Source organism: Danio rerio, chromosome 24 (genome assembly GCF_052040795.2).
Source record: "Danio rerio strain M-AB ecotype USA chromosome 24, GRCz13ab, whole genome shotgun sequence".
Classification (NCBI taxonomy): domain Eukaryota; kingdom Metazoa; phylum Chordata; class Actinopteri; order Cypriniformes; family Danionidae; genus Danio; species Danio rerio.
Window position 1 is genome coordinate 30,747,209 of NC_141044.1, and position 18,630 is coordinate 30,765,838.

General features: G+C 35.1%; 3 protein-coding genes and 1 long non-coding RNA gene across 8 annotated transcripts in view; 2 read left to right on the forward strand and 2 right to left on the reverse strand.

Moving 5' to 3' along the window:
* The window catches only part of LOC147838064 (uncharacterized), a 225,325-nt gene that overhangs the window by 14,470 nt on the left and 192,225 nt on the right, over positions 1–18,630 (reverse strand). The gene's annotated exons all lie outside the window — the stretch shown is intronic.
* On the forward strand, positions 229–3,043 carry LOC141380722 (uncharacterized). The gene is made up of 6 exons (XM_087309750.1): positions 229–584; positions 691–729; positions 862–1,215; positions 1,589–1,687; positions 1,770–1,813; positions 2,555–3,043. The coding sequence occupies exons 2-6, from the start codon at positions 708–710 to the stop codon at positions 2,627–2,629; spliced, it is 594 nt and encodes a 197-aa protein (XP_087165876.1). The 5' UTR covers positions 229–584; positions 691–707; the 3' UTR covers positions 2,630–3,043.
* Positions 6,277–18,487, forward strand: LOC141380721 (uncharacterized). 4 transcript variants are annotated; one of them, XM_087309739.1, is made up of 8 exons: positions 6,277–6,294; positions 6,386–6,464; positions 6,638–6,982; positions 7,105–7,245; positions 7,329–7,384; positions 15,395–15,453; positions 17,313–17,403; positions 17,502–18,487. In XM_087309739.1, exons 2-8 carry the CDS (start codon positions 6,440–6,442, stop codon positions 17,526–17,528), a joined length of 744 nt encoding a protein of 247 aa, XP_087165865.1. In that variant the 5' UTR covers positions 6,277–6,294; positions 6,386–6,439; the 3' UTR covers positions 17,529–18,487. The 4 variants fall into 4 exon arrangements, with proteins under 4 accessions (XP_087165865.1, XP_087165864.1, XP_087165866.1 ...); XM_087309738.1 differs by having other exon boundaries at positions 17,531–18,487; XM_087309740.1 differs by lacking the exons at positions 15,395–15,453; positions 17,313–17,403; positions 17,502–18,487 and adding an exon at positions 7,462–7,745.
* ccl34b.1 (chemokine (C-C motif) ligand 34b, duplicate 1) lies at positions 11,793–14,452 on the reverse strand. Of its 2 annotated transcripts, none has more exons than XM_087308778.1 (4): positions 14,332–14,452; positions 14,138–14,249; positions 13,977–14,051; positions 11,793–11,994 (listed from the first exon to the last, which is right to left on the reverse strand). In XM_087308778.1, exons 1-4 carry the CDS (start codon positions 14,402–14,404, stop codon positions 11,964–11,966), a joined length of 291 nt encoding a protein of 96 aa, XP_087164904.1. In that variant the 5' UTR covers positions 14,405–14,452; the 3' UTR covers positions 11,793–11,963.

Here is an 18,630-nt window from a genome sequence, read left to right on the forward strand (position 1 = left end):
AGATTTTACAAAGCTTATTCAGATGAATGGGTTTTCAACTACATCTGGAGGTGGTTAAATAGTGTTGTACGATTGTGATCAGATTTTAAAAAAGCAGCGTGTGTAGACAAGACTTTACTTTCACAAAAATAAAAGTCTCTCAGGGCTGGAAATAACAGGAAGAACTAGATTAAATTACAATTTATTCTTAATTTAGTTAAGAGAATTAATGTAAGCATGTTAATCATAACTCATTAAACAGCTCAAAACTGTTTGCATAGTTTATGGAGAATTTCTGTACTTAACTTTTCTGTATGTATACTATTTCTCATAACCCTGACTGAAAATTTAGCTAAATCTAACAAAAACACCCATTTTGGAATATACTGTGCATTAATTAAAGCATTAATTGCTGTGGTATGTACAATAGACACCAATATATCTCAAAAAAGAAGAAAGAAAAATTACTGAATGATGCATGGTTAGACTTCTTTCAGATTGTTTGTTAATTATACTAGTCAATGATAGTCTAACATGTATGGGGCACATATAAATGTAATTTAAGGGTCCTGCAAGCCAAGACTTTCTATCTGAGTTCTTTGAAGGTAAGAAATGCAATATAAACCAAACATTTGTGACGGAAGCCACACTTGAAGACCCGCAGCAGTGATGATAATACTATCATTGTGTGTCTTTCACTACAAACCACAGAGAGACAGATTGAGAAAATGTTTCTGACACAATTTACGAGTGAGTATGTGAAATTATATTTTATTGTGATGTTTTACTTTTGTAAATTGCTTTGGAAAAGCATGTTATATTGTAAACATTTAATGATACACACATTTTGGTAGACAATTATGTTGTTTTTCCATCTTTCAGATTTCACAGTTGTTTTGTTGTTTGTCGCTGAAGGCTCATCAGTGAAGATTCACAACGGAGGAAACACAACACTACCCTGCAGCATTAAAGCTGATAGAGAGATTAACTGGATCATTACTGATGGAAACCAAACATTTATCAGAATTATGAAACTTGAATATACTGATGGGGAACAATCTAGACCAGAACCCACTAATATTCACCCAAGTTACTTTGGACGTATCAGATCTGTCAGTTCATCCGCAAACACTCACTCTCTGCTTCTGCTCAACATCACTGAAGATGATCTTCTGCTCTTCTGCTGCACTGAATGCAGACTTGAACAAACTCACTGTACAAAACTAGACTCTGCAGGTATGGGTTTTTCATATTACTATATTAAACACATTTCAAGTTTTACCCCCTTAGTTTTTGACTTAAGAAGAGACAAAAAATGTCCATAAACATTTTGGCTTTACACACTCACAAAACCTGACACTGGGGCAGTGCCTTTTGAAAAGAATGTCTTTAGTACCATAAAGGTGCACATAATTAAAGGTACAGTATAACTTTGTAGGTATCAATATATACCTTTAAGGTACAAATGTGATCCTGTTAGATACACAACTGTACCTTTTGGAAAAGACCACCCCTGTGACATTTTTTTTTTATACATTAATTCTTTAAGAGTGGATTAATGAAGTAGACGAAAGTGCTAACGGTGCAAATTGTGTCAGTCCTGATGCAGTGCTCATCAGTGTGTGGCTGCCTGTTGTCGGTGTGCTTCTGCTGCTGTTACTGCTGTCCACTGTCTGTGTGTGTTGGAGAGCGGCAGAAATGCATAAAGGTGATTTTACTCAATCATGATTTTATTCCCATGAGAAGTCCTTGTATATTTTTGATATTTATAACTGTGTTCTTATTTAAAGGTTGTGGTCGCTGTCATGAGGAATGGACACTTGACAGTGTTCAGGTCAGAATCTCTCATATTAGTCTGTTTATTAGCAATTTGCGTAACACTTTACAGTAACAGTATGAATAATAGTGCACTAATATATAAATTGAACATTACTTTCTTATAAATTAATGATGAGTTAAGGAATGCTCTAATCACAAACTAGCTTTAACTACAACATGAGTCACATAAGTTAATGTATACATGACGGCTACCTTGATTAGTTATTAGTACATGTTGTAAATTAATGTACTAATTAACATTTAAGTTTAAGCTAAATGTAACCAACATGGACAGATGACCTGTAAATATATAATTATGTTGTGACTCTACTTCGAGGAGCACATCACCATAAACTCATCCTTAACTAATTATGAACTGTTGATGTTGACAGAACACTTTTCTATTGTTATTTACTGTAACCATGCTAGACAGACGTGCATAAGGAGTTCATGAGTAGTTAAGAATGGGTTAATGATGATGTGCCCCTCCAAGTAAAGTCATGGTATAATTATACATTAACATGTCCATGAATCCATGCTGTTTAAATAAAGCATAAACTATGAACATACAAGAACTCGTGACTCATATTGTAGTCAAAGTTAGTTCATGATTAGCTTATGCATTAACTCATCATTAGTTAATAATAGGGTAATGTTTAGTTCACTTATTAATACATCACTTTTTATGTACTGTTATTGCAGAGTGTTACTGTAATTTGCTTTAACTTCACTTTTGTTCTTTTTTCATCCTGTCTAGGGCGTAAAGAGCCTTAATGATTGGACACTGGCTGAAGTTCTGTATGCACCTATACAGAGTAATAAGTCCTCATAAATTGTTTAATGTCCTTTATTGCACTTAACTTCCCCCTTTGTATTTAATACAGTTGAAAAGCTTTAGTGTCGCTGTAGAAACAATAATTATATATTTTTAAACATGTGTATGACCCCCTCTTTTGATGCATTGAACTGTGTAATGATCACTTGACAGTTTTTTGTTTGTGTCCGCTTTATGTATTGCATTTTTGACAAATTAAAACAACTTGTCATAATGAATAATGTCAACATAGTTTTATATCTCTGTATTAAACACTGCTTTTTGTAATTTAGCATCAAAAAGCTCCTTGCAGATTGACAAACATTTAGCCTGTTTTGTAAGTCTTGTGCCAGTTGTTAAAAAAGTAAGGCTGTCACTCACATTGAATAGAAAATCTCTAAATACTACAATGCTTTCAAATAAAGTGCCTATAAAACAGCACAAAAATGAAGAATAAGAATCTTGACTTCTGCAGGCATTTGCTTAACAATGATGTCTAAAATTAGGAGTCTTAATTGTTTTCATCTTAAAACTAATCTTGGTTAATGATTGTTAACCACATCTTGTTGTTCTTTGGAAATTCATGCTGGTCATTTATAACCACACTGCGCTTCACAGGACTGAGCTACTAATGGAGCAAATATGTTGTGGTGTATGTGCTAAAGACCACAGTCTATAAGCCTGATCGAACCAGTGGATGGAAAATGGTCAAAACCACTGAGAATGCAAATTGAGGTTTATTTTTCTTCTGTAAACATGAATGCATCAATGTTTAGAGGCTGGTTAGCATTATTGTGGACTACAATTACTGATGCACGTGGATACAATCTGACATAGAAGAATTCAAATTAAATAACAATATAATTCCTGGAAAGAAACACATCTGCCGCTACACACATTGTAGTAGAATAAGAATGCTAACAGATGCTAACAGATACTGTAGCTCAGTCACAGCATCTATAGGTCTGTTTGGTTCAGCCATTTTCTGACATCTAGTGGCAGGGCTGCTATTTACGCTTACTGATTATACTTTTGAATCGGCTGTTAAACATGAACAATGCAACATAGACAAAATGTTTCATGAGAGTAAATATTTTAGACATAAAATACTTATTGCCCATAGTCACCACTTAAACAGACAAAACTTAGAGAAAAAGAGACTGTGACTTAGTTTGGTGATATGTGCAGTTTATATGTTGTTCATCCATTGCAGACAGTATCTTATAACACAAAGACCAATAACCACCGCGAACAAACTTGTCATGAAAATTCTTCCTGTCCACATTTTCACAAAACTTTTCAAATCGTTTATCAGAGTAAATATATTGCAAGGGTTTTATGTTTTTGCTCTAAAGGTGCAATATGTAAGTTTGACACCCAGTGGTTGAACAAAGGTTGAACAAAGGTTGAGGCAAAGAGGTTTAATATGTATTAGATTAGACACCTTACCATTTTGTGAGTAAGTTCACTATTCTGTGCTCCTGAATGGCTGTATTTAATTTCTGTTGTGTTTCGTCTGGTGCAAACAACCTTATCCCTGGAAATCTCACCACATAACGTGCTGTTAGGACACGACAATGTAACCTGCTAATGTTAACACCAGTAATGTTTATATTATTTGCTAATTAATAACCTCATGTAAAACTTTAAATCTGCATCTCATTTCGAAGTTTGCTACTGTCCACTGAAGGTCCCATTTCAGTCCCCAACACATGCTTTGAGAGTTTTTCTGAATGAATGAATGAATGAAATACGCTGATTTACTGTTTTGTTCAAGGCGACTCAGGCTGCTGAAATATAATTGGCTAAAGTGGCATATTGGGCGTGTTAAAAGAACCAAAACAAAGACAGACGTTCTGGCACAAAACAGACATTTTCTAAGAAGAATATCTTTAGCATAAAGAATGTTCACTTTGCAGGTTTTTAATATCGCCAAACATATTATATTTTTATGCTTTAGAAGAGTCAAAAGCTTACAACACAGCACCTTCAAAGGGATAGTTCACCCAAATTTTACTCACCCTCAAGTTGTTCCAAAACCTTTACGACTTCCTTTCTTTTGTAAAACACACGCAAAGATTTTCCGAAGAAAGCTGAAAACATGTAACAATTAGCTACCATAGTTTGGAAAAACAAATACTTCAGAAGTCAGCGGTTACAGGTTTTTCAGAATATCTTTATTTGCTTTTAAAGGAAGAAGAAGGTCAAACAGGTTTGAAACACGTGAAAAGTGAGTGAATGAAGACAGAATTTCCCCTTTTTGGCTGACCTATCACTTTAAGACCTGCTTATTTTAAACGGTCTTTGATAGCACTGTGCCACTTTTCTCTGTTTTAATGTTTTTAGCACATTATATTGGCATTTTTATTGATTGTGGATTTTTTATTTTCAATGTGTAATTTGTTTTTCAGTTGAATTGAGAAAATGTTTGTTTATGACTCCTTTTTAGTCATATAACACATTAAAATGATTTTTTAAATAAAATTTGTACAAAACAGTCTCTGGACTGTTGGACTTGCTCCATCACGGCATCAATATTTTAACCATTTATAAAAAAATAAATCGCTTTCTGGCCATCTGATATTAGGCATGGTTGTATATATTGAGATCATGATTTTCTAAAGTATTATATAAGAGCAAAAAAGGATTTCTATGTATCAAAATATATCCTCAAGAATATTAAACTTTAGATATCGTCAAGTATCAAACACTGATTGCTGTGTATTCACTCAAAGGGATTTCTTCTATGCAATAACAGATATCCTCAAGTATATAAACATTTTGATATCCTCAAGTATAGATAAATTCAAGGATTTTGTTTTGTTATTGTTATTGTTTTATTCTTCTTTTTCACTGGATTTATTGTATTTTAAAAAGTATATTCTATTAATTTTCTTCACTGGAGTGGACATTGGCTTCATTTGCAGAACCCATTAATATACCATGTGTGGTAATTTACAGACTGATTTCACGAGGAAACGTAATTATTTTACGTTTTGTCAGTTTAGTGGCTAATTCATATGATATGATTTTAAAAAGGAGGTGTGGCACCTACCCCCACCCCTAACCCCAACCGTGATTGGGTGATAAGCAAATCGTACTAAATAGTACGAATTAGATCGTACGAATTCATACGAATTAGCCTCTTAATCAAAAAGTTACGAATTGCCCTGGGATTGTGCTGTAATTTATTATGAACAACAATACAATTGATATTGTAATGTGATATGGTATTGTAATATGATATATCTACAATAGATCCTAAACAAAACTCTAGCTTAGAAATAAAGCCAAAAGAGGATTCTGGTTTCTGTATTTAATTAGGGCAAAACATGCATGTGATGCAATAACCTAATTAGGTTTTAGTTGTCTTGTGCTCTGTATATCTATGTGCACGATTATGTGTATCTTCAAAGTATTTGTTACCTGGACCTTAAATATATTACTAAAAGTTTCAAATATTAGCCTTAGATTTGATTTGCTTAGAATGACACAAGTGTAAGTAAATGATGACAACATATTGAATTTTTTTGGCAAATCTCAGCTTTAAAGTTGTTTTACTAAAGTCTACTAATGATTAGTACTAGAATAAGTCAAAGGATGTCTACTGCTGCATCCTGCTTGTGGTTTCCAACACATGCGAGAGAGCGAGAAAAGCCATAGCAAGAATAGACAATTCACATGTGAGTACTGATGTTATATAATGATATTAGTTAAAGGAATAGTTCACCCAATATTGTTATATCAGTATTTGTTTTTCCAAGTATATGTCAGTATTTACAGGTTTTCAACAATCAGACTGGTTTGAAACAAGTCAAGGGTGAGCAAATGATGGAAGAATTTTCATTTATAGGTAAATTATCCCTTTAAGTGTTTTGTGAATAGTGCTGACTCTGTATGATACAATATTTACAATGTTATTCACTTGTAATTAGAGCATCTAATATTAAATTTATTTTTCCTTGATTCAGATTGTGTTTATCATTTCATCACAGATTCACAATTATTTCTCTTCCAATTTCTCAGTTGTTTTGTTGATTGTCGCTGAAGGCTCATCAGCGCTGGTTCACCTAGGAGGAAACACAACACTCCCTTGCAGCATTAAAGATGATAGAGAGATTAACTGGATTATTACTGATGGAAACCAAACATTTATCCGAATTATGAGTGTTGAAAATAATTATGGACCAGAGTTTAAATTAGAACCCACTAATATTCACCCACATTACTTTGGACGTATCAGATCTGTCAGTTCATCCACAAACACTCACTCTCTGCTTCTGCTCAACATCACTGAAGATGATCTCCTGCTCTTCTGCTGCACTGAATATACTCTGCAACAAACTCACTGCACAAAACTGGACTATAAACGTAAGTTTTTTTTTCCCCTAGTATTGAATTAAGAAGAGACAAAAGTGTCCACAGCCATTACTTTAATTCATATGAACCAAAATGCACTAAATTATAAATCTGCATTTTTTCTGTAATATTAGAAGTAAGCACTGAAGATGCAGATTATGTCAGTCCTGATGCAGTGCTCATCTGCCCATGGCTTCCTGCCATGTGTGTGCTTCTGCTACTGTTACTGCTGTCAACTGTCTGTGTGTGTTGGAGAGCAGCAGAAATGCAGAAAGGTGAATTTTACTCAATCGTGATTTTATTCCCATGAGAATTCCTTGATTGTTTTATTAATATGTTACTGTGTTTTTATTTAAAGGTTGTGGAACAACTCATGACCTCAGTCACCAGGAATGGATTCTCAAAAATGTTCAGGTCAGAATCTCTTTTATATTTGTCATCTCCTTAGTAGTTTGCACTTACTTTCATTGTATTTTTTTCACAATTTATAGAGTAAAAAAGGCCAAGAAGTATGGACTGAAGTTCTTTATACATAGAAATAATTCCTACTATTCCTATATCTTTCAGCACTCGTTCTTTTTTCTTTACTTGATACGCATTGTAAACTTCAATATCTCTATGTATGTAAGTATGTATGTATGTTTTTAAAAAAAAACTGTATGTCCCTTTTTCATGTTATACAATAGATTGCTATTAAATGAATTGTGCATTGAGCACTTCACTGTTTGTGCAATGTATTACTTGTTTTGCTACTTTTATGCACATAAATGATGACAAACAAATCTTTTTGTTAGGAATTAAATTTGTTATTATATGGCATTCATACTCTTCTCTCACATACTATGTTTTAACAGGGTCGGCTTGTTTCCTGCTTGTGGTTTCTGACAAAACGCAATGTGCCAACAAAAAAAAATATTTAAAATAAATAATACTTTTAATATAATAACAACAGCAACAACAGTAATAATATTAATTATACCAAAAAAAAACTCAATAATAATAATAATTATGTAACATTTATAATAATAATAATAATAATAATAATAATAGTAATTGTAATGATAATTTAATAATTTACTAATTGTTTAATTAATTTAAAAAAAATTAATTTAAAGAAATTAATTGTAAAGCAAGATGTCCTTTGCAAATTGCTCCCAGCCAATAACTCTAAATCTTCTATATTATTATTATGTTTATAATTTAGGGCATCATCGTGGCGCAGTGGGTAGCACAATTGCCTCACAGCAAGAAGGTTGGTTCGAGCCCCAGCTGGGTCAGTTGGCATTTCTGTGTGGAGTTTGCATGTTCCCCCCATGTTTGCGTGGGTTTCCTCCAGGTGCTCCAGTTTGTCCCACAAATCCAAAAAACATGTGGCATAGGTGAATTGGGTAAGCTAAATTCTCCGTAGTGTATGAGTGTGAATGAGTGTGTATGTTTCACAGTGATGGATTGTAGCTGGAAGGGCATCAGCTACGTAAAACGTGCTGGATAAGTGGTGGTTCATTCTGCTGTAGCATCCCCTGATTAATAAAAGAACCAAGCCGAAAAGAAAATGAACGAATTGTATAATTTATATGTTGATTAATAATAATTATAGCAACAATTTAAATAAAGTGCCTATAAACTGAACTAAAATGCAAAAATAAATACAGTATATTTAAAGTATTTGCTTAAGCTTGATGTTGAAAGTTAAACATATTTTCAAGCTTAACACTTGGTAAGTGACATTAAAGAGCCCACATTATGGGTTTTTGAAAATGCCCTTCCATGTAGTGTGTAACACAGCTCTAAGTGAAGTGAAATATCCAGCTAAGGCTTAAATTTAGTGTTAAAACTGTTGATTCATCTATAAAAGAGTCGACTCAGTGCTTCAAATGAGTCGTCTTGTTAACAAGTCATTTTGTGTTTCACGATGTATCCACGAAACACAAGTAGTTGCGTGCGCAAACCCAGGAGATTTTAAACCTGTGGCCCCGCCCACTAACACAGAAAAAAAGACACACACACACACACACACACACACACACACACACACACACACACACACACGCACATACATACATACATACACACACACAAACACACACACACACACACACACACACACACACACACACACACACACACACACACACACACACACACACACACACACACACACACACATACATACACACACACAAACACACACACACACACACACACACACACACACACACACACACACACACACACACAGAGACGCCCGTCAAATGAAGTCACGCTGTGCAGATGGATATTATTGATTCTCTACCAAACATCAGCATTATAGCCCAGCTTTGAGCAGTTTGAGTGCTTCTGGAAACTAAATGCTTACAAAGAAGATCGGCCGTTTGTTAAAGAAAGGATCAGTAAAGAGTGCTGATGGAGTGCTGATTAAAGTTGTTGCCTCGTTTACTCTAGCTTGCAAATGTATTTAGTTGTATTTCGTTACTTGTAACCACATGTACTGTATCAGGTTAACTCGCTATATTCTCATATCAAGCCACGTTGAAATGGGACGCATGCCGCTTTGTTTACGGACCTCTGAGGAGGAGGGTAATGTGTGTGTGTGTTTGTTGTGTCCTCTGAGGAAGAGGGTAATGTATGTCTGTGTGTGTGTTGTGGAGGAGGGTAATGTGTGTGTGTGTGTGTGTGCGCGCACGTGTTTGTTTGTGTGTTAAAAGAGCAGGTAGAGTGTGCTAGGAGATCTCCCCGCCAGTTCTTGGAGTTTTTGCTCAATAAAATAGTTAGTCGTCAGTATTTCCATGTCCATCGTCTGTATTTACATTCACCCATTGTCAGCCAAAATCCACGCCTTACACTATGAAGCGTGTATGCACTCTGATTACTTTTATATTGTTGATTAGCTGCTGGGCATTTCACTGTCTCACTGTCTTGCGCTGAAGGCTGTCAGTGTCAACCAATCGCAGCAGGCTGTCATCGGTCCAATCAGCGCAGATTAGCTTCACGCTAAGGAGGGGTTAGGGAACAAATGATTTACTGAACGATTCATATGGGAGTCGCTGAGATAATTAGGTAAAAATAGATGCAGATTATAAGACCATGAAAGTGTTTTTGACCTTGCATGCATATTAGACTGTTCTTGGAGACCTTTACAACCAATAATATGACCCTATTTCATGTAGAATAGGGGCTTCTTCGTTTAAGCAATTTAGTTATTACACTGGAAATCACAATGGTTTATGGTTGGCCCAATTTATCACATTACCAGAGTGAACCACAGCAGCAGAAACGTGCTGTGGTGTGTCTATTGTTCTACAGAATATGATTGTTTAGAGGTCAGTGGATGGAAATATGGCTAACCATCAACACCACTGAGAATGCAAAGGGAATGCAAACTGCAGTTTATTTCTGCTTAGTAAATATGAATGCATCGTGTGCTGTTTAAAAGGACATTCTAATAAATTAATTCTAATAGGAAATTCTAATAAAATAACTGCAGGCTATAAAAATGCCTCTGTCAGAACTGCTGAGAATGCTAACAGGAATTAGCACTCTGCTGGCCTGCTATTATATCTTTTATACTGACCTCTAGTGGCAGCATTATTGTCACACTGCCTGTATGTGCGTCTTGTACAATAAATTCAGGGTTCTTTCTACAGTAGTTTGCTTAGTAAAGCAGAAAGAAAGTGGTAAAGGGGAAAAGAAAGAGGAAATCGCATGAGAGACACCCTGTCCGATGCAAGACCATGCAACAATATTCTGTTAGGTCAGCGTCTGGACTGCTGCCTATTTTAGTTTTGGAGTAAATTTAGAAACGTAAACTCATTGGCTGTAAAATTATTTGTGAGAAAGTCATTACATGTGAAAGGGGAGTAGGTGGCTGTCTCTGTTTTAGGAATAACTGCTTGATATAATTTTTTAAAGACATTTACATGTGCTAGTTCTGTAATATAAAAAACGTACAATAAAAAATTTATCCCATTTAATTATTTAATGAAACATTAATCATAGTTTTACCTCAGGTTGGTTTATATAGCCACAGTACAATTTGTAGCTTTTTGAAGGATTTTTAAAATACCAGAGGTAACTGAGATAACTTTTTGAAATGCTATACCAGCCTTTTCCCATATTAAACATCTATGAAATGTGCAGCATATAATTGTTCACATATAGTTTTTAAAATGTGGTGTTACCTTTTTGCTCTTGAATATCTTTACATTTGAATAGGGATGTGTGCAATTAGGCCTAACATATGTATGCATAGTTATACATAGTTATTCTTCAATATTTCATTTCATTTCAGAGTTATGTATTCAAACATTTTAAACTGCTTCCATACTTAAAGGGATAGTTCACCCAGAAATGAAAATTTTGTCATAATTTACTCACACTTCCTCTTGTTAGAGACCTATTTAAGTTTATTCCTTCGTTAAATACAAAAGAACATATTCAGAAATATTCTGTTGCTGGCACCTCATCGACTTCTATGGTAATTTTTTACCTACCGAAAAATCAGAATGAGTTTTATTTGCCAAGTGTGCCCAAACACACAAGGAACTGGGTACAAACATACATACCATCACAGGAGAACAAATGAAATTTATTATGAAATAAATTAAACTATAAAATAATGATACATATAATATAAATATATACAAAGTTTTCCTGAGGAAAGAAGTGTGACCAGTTTGTATTTGTGTTCCACAGAAGAAGGAAACTCCAATAGTTTTAAAACCACATGAGGAAGAATAATTGAGGTAAACAACAGGAAAATTCGGAACAATCGGAAAAGCCTATATAAAAATTGTTTTAAAACAGAAACATCAAGCCAAACCAATTGTTGCTGATCATACTTTATTTGCAGATTCAAGCTGCAGTTGCTCCACACATCATCATTGTACATCACATTTATATATTTTTTCTAAGATACATTATTCTTTTTCTGAGTTGTTATCCATTACTAATCAATGATGATGATGATGGTGGTATCGTGGAAGTCACATAGGATTTAGTTGGTCTTTTTGGTTACTTTATTTTTGCTGCAAAACAAGAAAGAAAACACAGTGCTGTTTACTATGACAGTCACAATACCTCAATCTTCAGTGTTTTCCCTCTTTGTACAATAAGGGCTAAAAATGACCCAAGTCTATTCTTCTGGCTTTTACTGTAGATATTGTTAGATCATGTTACACATACTATTGTGCTGTGAATTGTTGCTAGGCTGTAAGGACATTTGCTGACGTTGCCTATAATTCAGATTTGACTGATGTTTGAGTTTAGAGGGGAGACAAAGTCAAAGTTTTGCAATTCAAAAGTAAAGTCTTGAGTCATTGCATTTAAATCTTGAGTCGAGTCAGACCAACCAAGTGAAGTCTCGATTGGGTCAATGACTCGAGTCCACACCTGTGGTTGAGTTATTTGCCAACATTTGAGTCACAAAAAGTAGCATAGTGGAGATTAAAATTAGAGATTATTTATTTTCCAGAAATAATGTAAACTTCATAGTTACAAAATTGTAGGATTTTTAATTGCAGCAATACCATAGCGGTAAAACTGTTTCTCAAAAAAGAAAAAAAAATCATTGAAGAGTTCAGATGCAAAAAGTGTCGTCTGAAATTTTCCTTTAAAATTAGTATTTTTATCAGGCTCCATGTATGTATGTTCAGTAATATCACTTTTATGGCAAAGAATAAGTCCTTTTCCTGTTCTTCAAAGTAATATATCTCAACATAAACAAAGGAGGCTGAAAATGTTTTTAATTTCTGATGGAAATTTCAGACAGCACTTAGAGGTTTTTGCATCTGAACTCTTCAGTTGGTCTCTCACAGTATGAACTTCTCCACTTTTAACCAATCTTTCACACACTTTGTGTTCGACCTCTCACTAATTTGATGATTATTATGTTTCCAATCAGACCTAAATAAATTGAATTACTTTAAATGCTCTGAGACACTATATACTGACATCCTTGATTCCAATTGTCTACAGAGATTCTTCACATTACTGATTGATTGATTGATTTTACTTTATTAGAAGGAAATGCATTGTCCAATTGGCACATAACATGACATAAAATACTATTTTAAATACACCATTAAGATCATTGTTTATGTATAGGAATGATCCTGTCCTCTCATATTGATTATTCATGTGTTATTTGATTTTGATCAGTGTCCTTTTCCAAATATCTCACTTAAGATTTTAATACTGTGCTTCTTCTTCAGAAAACATAAACATAACATTTTATCTATGCTATTTTACTCTTGTTAGGATCACACAAACAAGACTAAGCAGTGACATACCATCCGGAAATTGTAGATAATTCTCTCATTTTGATCTCCACTGTATATGTGAGCATGTGTAGACTTCACACTCTTTCACAATCTCACTCTAACACAAATTTAATGTAAATCTGAACTTTTTCTTTCAAATAAATATACACAAAATAGCCCCCTTTTTTGCCATTATTAGGCTCAAATGCCACCTGTAAGTGCAAGATAAATCTTTTTCATGTGTTGCATATGAATGCCCAATATTTAGATTTTACCTGCCCACACATCCTCACACACCACAGATTTTTCCCCTTATTTTAAGAGGCAATTTACACTTTTGTAGCTTATAAAAAAATAAAAACAAAGGTCACATTTTGTTGAGATTGTCCGTTTGTTGAATTTAAGTTACATTGCATCTACATGCCAACTAATTCTCATTAGAATATACCATAATTGGGCTTAGGGTTAGTGTAAGTTGACATGTATTTGCAAAGTTTCTTATAGTCAGTATGTCTGTTGAAGGAGCAGTGTCAACAGATATTAAGCAGACAATCTACAAATACTCAAATGTACCATCAAAATAAAGTGTTAGCAAAACAAAAGATGTACTATGGTTATGTACATTTTTCCCTCTCTGGGCATCACTAAAAGCATTACTAAATGTGCAGGACACCTGATGTTTGAACACTTTATAAGCAGTTTATGTTCTGAAAAATGTAGTTTTATCAAATGTGTTTGCTTTCACTTACTAGAACTGCATGACCTTCCTCCTCACCCACAGTTGTCTAGGATCAGAGCACAACTCCCGCTCTTCAGTCTTGAAGCTGACAGAAAGAACAGATACATAAAGATACAGTATTTTTAAAATTCTTGCACTGATTTTTCCCTAGAGAGGATCAGTGAGTCTTACACGATGGCCGTCTCACACTCAAGACTTTCAAACTGGATCCTCACACTCATGATGGGATCGGTGAGCTCTGGTGTGGAGACTGGGGTACAGCATGATTCCACATTATCAGCGACTGCTAAAAACGAAACAAAGATAGAGTAAACTTCAGAATACTTCATTATTGGGTGAAGTGGAAAATGTTAAGTGCATTTTACCTGTAACAGTCCAGATCACTGATGCAGTAAGTGCAACAGCCAAACTCCTCATGAAGATCTTTTGTGTCTTCATTGTCACAGTTTCACTTCTGGTATCTGAAATGCATTCAAGGTTCTGGCTTGTTTGACTTAAGCAGTAAATAAGCAGAAAGAAAAGCGGAAATCACATGAGAGACATCCTGCATTGTAAAAAAGTAAAGAACTGGATCCACTACTTAACTTAAAACGGTTTTCAGTAACAAATTAAGTAAACACACACATTCTTAAAATCATTCAGGTATATCAAATTGAACTCTGTTTGATTATTAGCATCTGGTTTGTTGGTTATTTTACTTTGGAGTAAACTCTGTAAACCAATTGGCTGTAAAATCTTTTATCAGAGTGTAAATTGGGACTACACATGCACGTTTCATACACAAACACACCTTTTTAATGTCAAAAACTCGACAACTGAAAGTAACTGGCTGCTGTGTCTTCATTCATTCATTGATTCATTCTCTTTTCGGCTGAGTCCCTTTATTAATCAGGTGTCAACACAGTGGAATGAACCGCCAACGTATCCAGCATATGTCTTACTCAGCTGATGCCCTTCCAGCCGCAACCCAACACTGGGAAAGACCCAAACACTCTTGCATTTATATACCAGCACCATGCTGTAGGTGTTGTGCATTATAAACAAAATTTAAAAAATGTTAATATATAGTGTTAAGGACACTTAATAAATAGTGAGACCAATATTTGATTCACAATTATTTTATTTCATATCCCGGTTTATGCATTTTATGAAATATTTCACAAAGTTTTTTTTCATAATCCAATGTGAGATGTGTAACCCAGGTTACTAGTTGGAAGTGTACAGCAACAGAGCAAATAGAAATACCCTTATAAATATAAAAACACTGCCAGGATACTTGATTAAATAATATATATTAAAATTATTTATTTATATAAATAACTTATAATAGAGTATACAGCATCCAAGGAAATAGCTATTTGGAATGACATCATTGTGCCTTCCTCAGTTCTGCTGTACATACAATAACAGATCTCTCTTGTCCTCTAGCTTGTGTATACCGTTGCTATGAAAGTTCAGTGTTCGCAAGCCAATGAAATGCAAGAGATGTAAGTTGTTATATTGTTAACAGTAGAAAACTATTATATTTATATCGTTTATTGTTTAAATTGCGTATTAATTGTGAAATTTTACCACTAAGAAGATGCTGAAATGATTTCTCACACACACACAAACACACACAATATATATATATATATATATATATATATATATATATATATATATATATATATATATGAGCAATATCACACTCGTAGCAGTGCGATATGGGTGTATATCAGCACTGGTGGGAGGCATGTGTTGGCACAAGTATCGTGGGTTACATGTGACAAACTGATTGGACATTTGACTGAATTTTTTCATGTTTATTTCTGTGTATGCACCGAATACGTGAAAAAGGAAGAAAGCAGTGTTTTGGGTGCATTTGCCTATGGTTATATCCGTAAAGCATTACACTTTTAATATTACATTTATGTTATTTTAGTGGAAAATTAACCACATCCTGTTTCGCTCGCTTAAAGAGCCCATATTATGGGTTTTTGAAAATTCCCCTCCATGTAGTGTGTAACACAGCTCTAAGTTAAGTGAAGTATCCAGCTAAGACTTAAATCTGTAAGAATACAGTGTTTAAAACGGTTGATTAATCTATAAAAGAGTCGACTCATAGTGCTTCAAACGAGTCGCCTTGATACCGATTCATTAGGTGTTTCGCCATGACGTACAAACGAAACCAAGTTATTCACGTGCACGCGCAAACCCGGGAGATTTCAAACTTGAGGCCCCGCCCTCTGACGCAGAAACCCAGACACACACACACACACACACACACACACACACAAACACAAACACACACACAAACATGCCGGTCGATTGAAGTCACACTGCAGATGGATATTATATTGAGTCTCTACCCAAAGATGAAACATCAGCATTATAACCATGCAGTTGGAAACTACTGGAAACTTCTGGAAACTGCATGCTACAAAGAATACTTCATCTGCGTTTGTTAAAGGAAGGATCAGTAAAGAGTAACTTACTGATAGACGTCAGGATGGGTTTCCATTTCTCAAGTGTAAGTACGTGCGGTTAAAGTTGTTGCCTCGTTGACTCTAGCTTGCAAATGTATTTGTATTTGTGATTTGTTACTTGTAACCGCGTGTACTGTATCCGGTTAACTGGCTATATTCTCTTATCGCGTGCAAAGTCACGTTAAAAACGCGACGCGTGCTGCTTTGTTTATGGAGCTCCGTGGTAGAGTTCTGCATTCCCGCGGCTGTCCCCGCGCCAGATTTCTGCGGCGCGGGAATAAATTTCCGAATAAATCGCGGGAGCGGTCGGTAACGGGTTTAATTTGGGACGGGAGCGGGCTGTCTAGCAATATCACGGATATTGCTATGCGAATGAGAAAGAGAGAGTCTGCTTGGTGCTTGTGTGTGTGTGTTAGTGCGCACGCGCGCGTATGAGAGAGAGAGAGAGCGAGCGAGAGCGAGCTTTGTGTGCTTGGTGCTGTGTGTGTGTTTATACAGACATCTTGGCTGTCTGGACTGTATTCACCTTATTCTCAGCTGTCGAGTGGGCGCTGCGATTTGAATCTTTTTGTCTCGCGACTTCCGGTCACATTCACTTCCATTCATTTTTTGACGTTAACAACTGCTCGTTACGCTGCTTGATGTTGCAATTTAATATTTTCCTATTATATTATGCTACTTGGTCTGTGTAGTCATGCAAACATTTGTTTGTTGAGCAAGTAGTTTGGCCATTTTCTGCCGTTTATTATTCCTAGTCATTTCTACCATAGGCGACTGAATCGGAAGTTCTAAGACAATCGCAAAAACAGGCGCACTTCCGCATTTTAGAATAAGGTCAATAGCTGGGTGACTTTTGGTTGTGTTCTCCCCCGCTCTAGCGAGATCGGGCGCGGCGGGCAGAAAACAAAGCGGGCTCTCAGGCTAAAACCTGGCGGGTGCGGGCGGAAGCGGGAGCGTTGTCGTCCGGAGGTGTGTGTGTGTGTTTTTGTGTGTGTGTGGCAGCTAAAATCCACGCCTACACTATCGAGCGTGTATGAACTGTGATTACTTTTTATATTGCTGATTAGCTATTGGCCATTTCACTCTCTGACTGAAGGCAGTCGACCAATCACGACAGACTGTCATCGGTCCAATCAGCGCAGATTAGCTTCGCGCTAAGGAGGGGTTTGGGAACAAATGAATCACTGGACGATTCATACGGGAGTCGCTGGGATAATTAGGTAAAAATAAATGCAGATTATAAGACCATAAAAGTGTTTTTTGACCTTGCATGCATATTAGACTGTTGTTGGAGACCCTTACAACCAAGATATGACCCTATTTCATATATAATATGGGCTCATTAAGTGAGTAATGTGCTGACTGCCACAGAAAACAGCAGGGTCAAAGAGTCAGTGATAATTTCAGTGATAAACAAGGGGAAATATGAAATACATACTGTAATTGTAGTATTACCAGCTGCATGACTTTACAAACAGGGCTTAGACTAGTAAAACAGGACTTTAAATTGATTTAAGTTTTAAATGATGGTTTTTAAGCAGTTTTTATAAAAATGAAAAACACATTACTGGTGTGCATCTTGAGAAAAGAAAAACAATAACACTGATATCTTAATTAAAAATATCTGAGAGTAATTTTGATTTGAATAAATTAAAAAGCAAACAGCAATTCATTGCAGAAGAGAGTTGTTTTTTTTAATCATGCACCCTATCCTTTATGCAGTTCAGAAAGGTTTGTTTTAGCTGTGCCTCAACTGTACAGACATGAATTACCATGTGCTTTCATCTGAGATTCATTCACTTCACACTCGATGTTAGGTGTAAAAGGGCTTTATTTTTTTTTTTAAGTGTTCAGCATACTTATGTACAACCCTCACAAATCTTTCTTTTAAATTCATATTTTCACTAGGAAGCTATACAATATGTGTCCATATACATTAGATTAGTCAGTACTGAAGCCAAATCTGAACTTATCTAACAAAATAACCTACGATAACAGTCCAAAAACAAGTACACCCAAATTTATGTTATAGAAAAAAATGTAATACAAATTTAAAAGAAAAATGTAAAAAATCTGAAATAAAAAAAAAAATTGTGGGTCGTAATTTATTTGCAATATTTTGCTTGAATTTAATTGTATTATCTTTCAATTTCTAAATATTTTTGGTGAGTAAATATTATTTTAATAAATATATTT